Genomic DNA, 9,038 nt, shown 5'->3' with positions numbered 1-9,038 from the left:
CTCTTTCAAATTCTTTTGGTTAATGGCTCTATGTATTCTAGATTGGACATGTATATGTAGGATGGAAATCAATCGTTATATTGTGGACCAGGGTCCACATACCCTAGTCCAAAACGACTTCGTTTTGATGTTACTGGCTGCGGACGCACGCGAATGACTTCAAGGAATTTATTGTATAGAATACACAGAATCCTTGTCTAGAATACACAGAATAGCTTCTGATCAAATGTTTTCGACGAATTATTTGAGGTATACTAAATATTGAGTTAATATCAGCGAAGGTCCCTCGAATATAGTGGTTCCGCCATATATGGTCCTAAACTTTCAAATCGACCCTTCGTCATCCTCATTCTTTCGAATTTGACCTGCCCTAGTCCTCCCGTTAATTTTCTCCGTTTGAGCCGTGAAATGTGAGGGCAAATAAGACATTTTACATTTTGCTCTCAAGATGGGGACACGTGTATTTAAATCTCATGTCGCCGGCACCACCGGTTTTCCCCTAAAACGACACCTGCGGCCATCTCCTCTGCTCTATAAACCTTCCGATCTCTGCTTCTTTCTGGTCTCCCATGTTTCCCATCTCTCTCTGGGTAAATACAGAAGTAGAACACAGAATAATAATTTCCTAGAATACGATTCTTATTTATAAGCCCACAGATATCATATTCTAATTCCTTCAATTAGTTAGAAATTTTTTGAAATTTGTTGGGTTTATTTTCTTTACTGTTTAGCTTTTATCTTCCTGTTGAACTATCTGTATTTTAGTTGAAGCAAGGGATTCAACCAATAGATCAGAGTGTTTTCTAGCATAAATTAGGTCTATAAAGCTCAAAGATTTGGGTATTGTGAGCAATATTCTATGAAGATTGTGGAATCAATTGCTGCTACTTCTCTTTTGAGGCACCTTCCAGTTTATAGAGGGTTTAAATGCAAGGATGGTCCAAACAGAAGGAGGACATTTGATGTATGCTGCATGCCATCTTCGGAGTTTCTTGGTCAAAACCTTGTTTGCTGGGAGAGGTTACATACTGATAGGATGGTGGTTTGTCGGTGAGAAGTCAGGCGATGGGGGTGGCAAAAAAGGCGTATTCGTTTCGGGAGAAAGAGCAAACGCCTCTGGATAATGGTTAATAGATTGAGACAGATGTGGATCGGAAGCTAGGGATATGGCCACAAGAGAATAGGGTCGATAACCCAGCACCTCATAATCCATTGCTTCGGCATGAGAGAATGGGTTGCGGATGGTTAGCTGCTATATTTGAATGGGAAGGTGTGTTAATAGAAGACAATCTTGATCTCGAGAAGCAAACCTAGTTGGCTCTTTCTGAGGAAGAGGGAAAATCACCTTTTTGCCGGCGACATCAGAAGAATGAGCAGGTGATATCAGAAGTTCTTTGCAGGTGACGTGAGGTTTTAATTACACGTGTCCCCATCTAGAGAGCAAAATGTAAAATGTCTTATTTGTCCTCACATTTCACAGCTCATACAGAGAAAATTAACGGAAGGACTAGGACAGGTCAAATTCGAAAGAATAAGGATGACGGAGGGTCGATTTGAAAGTTTAGGACCATAGATGGCGGAACCACTATACTCGAGGGACCTTGGCTAGTATTAACTCCTAAATATTTGAACCCAAGTGTGAGATTTTTGATGAATGATTTTTGATCAAATGTGATTAAAGGACCTTTGTCATTGATTGGGTGATATTTTCCTCTCGCTACCTTCGCGAGTTTTTCCCTCTTCTCTTTTGAGAGTAGCTCCTTGCGTTTCGCTGTTCTTCTGTAAGATGGCTTCTAAGAGTACGATGAATGCCCTGGCAACTCTGACCCTGGCCGATCTGGACGATGAGGAGGGGGTCCGACAGATCGGGAATGTCTCCGTCGAGCCTTTTCATGAGGAGGAGTTTTATGCTGTTGGCCGTATCGTGTCTAACAAACCTGTCAAACCTTTGTTCTTCAGAGACACTATGGCTAGTGTTTGGCAACCAGGAATGGGATTGAATATGAAGGAACTGCCCTCACGACGGTTTCTGTTCCGGTTTTTTCACGAGAGTGATATCTCTCGAATCATTGAGGAAGGGCCTTGGACGTATGAGCAGAATCTTTTGATTCTTAAGAGATTGGCTCATGGTGAGGATCCAGAATCAGCCCCGTTGGATCATGTTCACTTTTGGGTTCAAGTCCACGGTTTACCAGTTGGTCTCCGTTCTGAAGCAGTGTTATCTGCGGTGGGAGGTTTCTTGGGAAAGGTAATATATATGGACGAGCGTAATTTTGATGGTTCCATGAGAGTGTTCTTTAGAATAAGAGTGGAGGTTGAAGTGGAGAAACCTCTAAAAAAAGGTATGAAGCTGCGGCGGGATTCCGGTGAGTGGGTGAAAATTGAGTTCCGGTATGAAAGGTTGCCGACCTTTTGCTTTATTTGTGGTATAATCGGTCACGGTGATCGTCTGTGTCCCAAGAGGGTACATGGTTGGGACGTAAGTGCTGATAAGCCCTTTGGACCGGAGTTGAGGGCTGGTGGTCGGAGGAACACTCCGGTGGTAGGGCAGAAGTGGGTAGCTCCAGAAACCACGGCTGAACGGCGGTTATGGGTTGCTCCGGGTGCGGCTGCTACCAATGACTTAAAAGGAAAGAATCCTCAAAATATTTCGTCTGATTCCCCTACCATTCAGATTTATGGAAATAATCCTGGTGGTTTGCATGGAAAGTTTACGTCAAATATGGGCAATTTTGATGAAGGCATTGGTAAGTCCTCTACCACGTGCGTGAATGATTCCGACGATCCTATTTCCATTTTTGAGCTAAAACGTAAATGAGCTGCATTGGGGGAGAGTGAAAAGTCGGGGTTGGAGGTTGCTATGGATGTTGAAAACGACAGCCCAAAAAACTTGTTGTTGGCGGGAGCTGGTTTGGCCCAGTCTCGCCCATCCCAATGAGTACCCTGTGTTGGAACTGTCGTGGGTTAGGCGATCCGCGTACAGTTCGTGAAATCTTGGCATTGGAAGCCAGGACAAAGCCTATGTTTATTTTTCTCATGGAAACTAAAGTTCGTCGTGATCATGCTGAAAGTTTAAGGGTTAAGTTAAATTTTGATGGCCTGTTTTATGTGGATGGCGGGGGTGTTGGGGGAGGTTTGGCATTGTTGTGGCGGGATAGAGATACAACGCAGTTAATCAGTTATTCCACAAATCATATTGATGTTAAAGTTCGGTTACCGGGTAGTAATATTTGGCGGCTGACCTGCTTTTATGGTTTCCCGGAAAGGAATAGACGACAACAGTCATGGGATCTTCTTCGTTCTCTTCATGCTAAGTCTGACCTTCCTTGGTTAGTAACCGGCGATTTCAATGATATTTCATCTCCTGGTGAGAAACGAGGATTGCATGCTCATCCTACCGCTCTGATTGAAGGATTTAATCGAGCTTTGGAGGATTGTGGTTTGTTTGATTTGGGAATGAGGGGGAGACAATTTACGTGGGAAAGAGGTAGAGGTACGAGAAGTTGGGTAGAGGAAAGACTAGACCGTGCAGTGGCGGGAGCTGACTGGTGTGCATTTCATAATCAAGCTTCTGTGCGTAACTTGGATGTGATTACTTCTGATCATACTGCCATCCTTGTCGAAATAGAAGGTCCGAAAGTGGCGAGGAGTAGACGCAAGTTTATGTTCGAAAATGCGTGGTTAAAAGAAGTAGGGTGCAAGGATGTGGTACTTGGTGCTTGGAATGGGTCGGTTGGGGAATGTTTTCCAAGTCGGCTCGAGCTGTGTGGAGAATCCTTAAAGAAGTGGGGAGGAAACTATGGGAGCCAACTGTCTAAAGAGATTGAGATGATTCATGCCCGTTTAAATAGGCTACGGGGCTGTCGAAGTGAAGCTAATATGGCTGAATTTCGGGAGCTGGATAGTAGGCTACATCATCTTAATGACCAGCAGAATATTTATTGGCGGCAAAGAGCAAAACAGCATTGGCTCTTGCATGGAGATATGAATACTAAATTTTTCCATTCATATGCTACAACGAGGAAAAGGAAGAATGCCATATCCAAACTGCGTAACATGCATGGGCAGTGGGTCGAAGGAGATGGTTTACTCTCCTTGGCAGTGGAGTATTTTTCGGATATATTCACTTCAAGAGGTACAGGTGAGATGAGGTCTTTAGATAATCTCACATCGAAGGTGACTGCTGAGGATAATCTGAAGCTGCTTCAACCTTTTACTACTGAAGAGGTAAAAGAAGCGTTGTTCTCTATGGCACCAGACAAATCCCCCGGACCTGATGGCTTCAGCCCAGCCTTTTATCAACATTTTTGGGGTGAGATTGGAGAGGATGTGGTTCATTTTATTACTGATTGTATTCACGCTGGTGAGCTCCCTTTGGGTATGAACGATGCTTTCATCACTTTGGTTCCTAAAAAGGCAATTCCGATTTCTATGGGTGATTTACGGCCAATTGCGCTTTGCAATGTTTCTTATAAAATCCTATCAAAGTTGTTGGCCAACCGTTTAAAGGTTTTGCTTGAAGGTGTTATCTCCGAAAACCAAAGTGCGTTCATTCCAGGCCGGTTAATCACCGATAATGTTCTTATTGCCTCGGAAGTAATCCACTACTTGAATCGAAAGAGGGAAGGCAATACCGGGTGGTCTGCACTCAAGCTTGATATGGCGAAAGCCTATGACAAGATGGAATGGGGCTTTTTGAAAGAAATGATGGTTCGATTAGGCTTTGATGATCGATGGATTAAGATTATAATGATGTGTGTTACATCGGTGCGATATAGAGTGGGTGTGAATGGTGGTCTCACTGATTTTATTATGCCAACTCGAGGTCTGCGACAAGGTGACCCGATATCCCCCTATCTATTTATATTATGTGCAGAAGGCCTCTCCCACTTGATTTCCACGGCTGTACGTCGCAATCGGGTGTCACCTTGTGTGGTGGCAAGGGGAGCGCCGGGAATCTCTCATTTATTCTTCGCGGATGACAGCCTCTTGTTCTTTAAAGCTACTACCCAGGAAGCTGAAGCAATTAAGGAATGTCTTATTGACTATGAGCGTATGTCAGGCCAGTCTGTTAATTTCGGGAAGTCATGTATCATTTTTAGTCGAAATACGATTGAGGTTAATAGAGTAGCAGTGGCAGGAGTCTTTACCGTTGCTCAAGCTGCTTCTATTGGTTCTTATCTGGGGCTGCCGATGGGTGTAGGACGCAATAAGAAGGAAGTTTTTTCTTATATTGAAGCTAAGTTGCGTCATAGATTGAGTGGTTGGAGAAAGAAAATTCTCTCACGAGCGGGGAAGGAGATTTTAATTAAGAGTGTGGCTCAAGCGCTTCCAACATACACGATGAGCCTATACTACTTGCCGGCTACTTTCTGTACTCATTTGGAACGGATTATGAACCAGTACTGGTGGGAGTCAGGTAGAGGCAATGGAGGTGGTATAAGGTGGATGGCCTGGGATAGGTTATGTGAACTCAAAACATTTGGAGGAATGGGTTTCCGCAATCTTAACAGATTTAACGTGGCTCTTCTAGCTAAACAGGGATGGCGTTTAGTGTCAAATCCTTCCTCGCTGGTAGCGCTGATTTTTAGAGCCAGATACTATCCTCGCGGAGATTTCCTTGGAGCAAATATTGGCGCTAATCCAAGTTATTGTTGGAGATCAATATTGAATGGTCAGGATATCCTTCGTCAGGGATGTTATAAGCGAATAGGTGATGGTCGAACAACCAGAGTCTGGGATCATCCATGGCTTCCCGATATTACGCACCCTTACATTACTTCGCCGAGACAGATTGTGAGTTCAGATATGACGGTTTCTTCGCTGATTAATCCAGTCGCCAAAGACTGGGATTTAGAACGTCTGAATGCATTCTTTGTGGCCCGAGATGTGGAACTTATTTTGAAAATCCCTCTAGCGTTAGACTTTGCCGATCAGTGGTGTTGGAGAGGGGAGCTGCGAGGGATATACTCGGTGAAAGGAGGCTACAAGATCCTCTCGAATCAGACTGGGAATGGCCCTGTGGTTTCTAGGGGCTGGAATGCTATATGGGGATTGAAGGTTCCTCCACATATTAAGAATTTCCTATGGCGATGTACTCAGTTGGTTCTACCCACATTGACAGCGCTTGTAAGTCGACGGGTTGAGGTTGATTTTCATTGCCCATTGTGTAATCAGCAGCCTGAATCGATTAAGCATTTGTTTTGTGATTGTTCGCAGGTTGTTGGGTTGTGGAATGACTTTCCGGTTGATTTTCTTCCTGCTGCTGACGAGCCATTTGATACTTGGATGCTGAACCGATTGTCTTACGACAGTGAAGAGATTGTTTGTCGTTGGGCTGCTTTGTGCTGGAGTATTTGGAAAGAGAGGAATGAGGTAGTTTGGAACCAGCGTGTGTGGTCCACGAACAATGTAAGGTATTATGCTACTCGCATGTTTAATGAATGGAGGGACAATTTGATTAGAGAAACTCGCATGTTTAATGAATGGAGGGACAATTTGATTAGAGAAAATTTTTTTGTAACTGATGCACTCTCCCATGCACATGCAATCACAAATAATGAAGATGTACTAAATGTGTTTGTGGATGCAGCAGTGTTCCCAGACATTGAGCGAGGCTATTTTGGTGTGGTGATCAAGAATACACATGGGAATTTTGTGGCTGCTAAAAATGGTCCCATTAGGTGCTTAAACGATCCACACTTAGCTGAGGCTCTTGCGATCAAGGAGGCTCTTTCTTGGGTCAAGGACAGGGGTATGCTGAAAATAAAGGTCTTCTCAGATTGTCAGAATGTCTGTAATCTGATCAATGGTACTTTGCCGGATCGTTCTTATGCGGGTTGTGTTTCAAATGAATGCCGGCTCTTTCAACGACACTTTGAAGTGGTGTCTTTTCAGTTTCTTTCTCGATCAGCGAACAAGTGTGCCCACGCATTAGCTCGGGTGGCTCGTTTCCAAGCTGGTTTTTCTAGTTGGTTTGATTCTATTCCCACTTGTATTGAACACTTATTCTAATGCATTTGGTCTTTTGGTTTTCAAAAAAAAAAAAAAAGGACCTTTTCAAAAATTTCATTTTTGTGAGATTGAGAATTGAGGATTAACAAAAATATTGCCTTGCAATTTATTTATGAGCAAAAGAAAAATTTTTCAATCAAAATGATTTTCAAGTTATGGATGCTAGGTGAAATTTGTGAAAATTGTGAATGTGTGGTTGAAATTTAATTAATGTTGAGGAGTGTCCGTAAGGAACAATCCTCGAGTACTAGGACATTATGGTGTGTTCTGTTGAGGCGGGTCTGTGTATCCTAATTTCAGAAGTAGTCAGTAGAAACCTTATCCTGGCTACTAGGGCTGGTAACTTCCCGTTGAGGCTTGGAATCTTCATTCGGGGGTGTGCACACTTAAGGTTAGAGTCCAGTTTCTATTAGAAATGGAAAATGTGTGGAGTGTTTGGATGTGTGGGAAGCACCGTTCACTAGGGCCTAAGAATAAAGGACCCTGTCCCTTTTATGTGTGATTGATGTGCTTCCATATGTATTTTGTGATGTGCAAGTGTGGCACAAAAACAAAGTTTATAAGAAAATTTGATAAGTGATGATATTGTGAAAAGTTCCATATGATTTTTGATATGATTATCTATAACTTGTTTTTCTGAATCAAAAGTGCAATGCAACTGAGTTTTGAAAGAAAGGGGTAAAGTGAAGTAAATTTATTTTTCTAAAAATTATTATTTTCGGGGCAAGCAGTCCCTTACTTAGCATGTTATGCTAACCCCTTTCTCCTTGTTGTTGTTATTGTTGTTTGTTTGAGTACTAGGAGACATATGGTGAAGTACGCTGCTATGAGAGCGATAGAATGTGATGCTTTGGAAGATTTAGAAATAAATGTTATGAATATTCAGGACTTTAATATGTTTTATGTTGTTAAAGGCTACGTTGAGGATTGTAATTCTCTTTTGTTTTAGTTTTATTTAAGTTAGCCTCAACACTTAGGTATTGTGGTTGCCTAAGTGTAGCGGTAATACTCTCAACAAGATTTTGAAAAGTTTCAGTGTTCTAAATTTTGTTTTAAGAATTACTTATTAATTGGTGAAAAAAAGGCCGTTTTTGAGGGTGTTACAGGCAGTGTACTTGGTCACCCTGTTTCATACTCCGATTGCTCTCTCTCCAGGCGTGCTCAGGTTTCCCTTGCTTCTCTTTTCCCCTTTTATCTTGTTTCTTTCATTTTCATTGCACTTGTTTTTCCCCTTTTTTTTCCGAGTTTGCCATCAAATCCAGGTAGAGTTGTAGAAGCTTGAATCCCCTAGTAAAAAAAGTTATTATACATACATACATACATACATACATATATATATATATATATATATATATATATATATATAGAGGGATGCACTCCCATGCGAACTGCCGCCCAGATAAGAAATGAGAACGCTTCACAACCGTCCATGTGTCCAGATCAACGAATCAGATGTAATTTTAAAAAAATGACGCGGTGGCATTTTCGTAAATAACTAGAACTTTGGTGCACCTATTTTCATTTACAAGTGCAAATAATTTACCTTATTAATATTCATGCACCTATTTTCGCAAATACTTTCACTTACAAATGCAAGTAATTTACCTTATTAATATTCATGTACCTGGGTGCAACCTAGGTGCACCTAGTTATAACATAGGTTGCACCTAGTTATAACATTAGGTGCACTTAGTATTGATGCTCACTGTACAATTCACTTGCACCTGTAATACATTTTACTTGCATCTACAATACATTTTACTTGCACTTGTGCAAGTAATTTACTTTGTTAACATTCATGCACCTGGTTGCAACCTATGTTCACCTAGTTATAACATTAGGTGCACCTAGTTATAACATTAGGTGTACTTAGTATTGATGCTCATTGTACAATTTACTTGCACTTGTAATACATTTTACTTGCACGTGTGCACCTATTTTCACTTGCAGGTGCAAGTAATTTACCTTGTTAACATTTATGCACCTAGTTATAACATGACGTGCACCTAGTTATAACGTTAGGT

At 41.8% G+C, this 9,038-nt stretch overlaps 1 protein-coding gene across 1 annotated transcript; it reads left to right on the top strand.

Annotated features, from left to right (window-relative positions):
- The first annotated feature begins 2,934 nt into the window (after positions 1-2,934).
- LOC116012894 lies at positions 2,935-7,014 on the top strand. The gene has a single exon (XM_031252565.1). It carries the CDS (start codon positions 2,935-2,937, stop codon positions 7,012-7,014), a length of 4,080 nt encoding a protein of 1,359 aa, XP_031108425.1.
- The last annotated feature ends 2,024 nt before the right edge of the window (positions 7,015-9,038 follow it).

This window comes from Ipomoea triloba, chromosome 3, assembly GCF_003576645.1.
Source record: "Ipomoea triloba cultivar NCNSP0323 chromosome 3, ASM357664v1".
NCBI lineage: Eukaryota > Viridiplantae > Streptophyta > Magnoliopsida > Solanales > Convolvulaceae > Ipomoea > Ipomoea triloba.
This window is presented reverse-complemented; position numbering and strand designations above follow the sequence as displayed.

Coding starts and splice junctions, on each gene's coding strand:
- LOC116012894 (XM_031252565.1), top strand. CDS start 2,935: ATGAGTACCCTGTGTTGGAACTGTCGTGGGTTAGGCGATCCGCGTACA.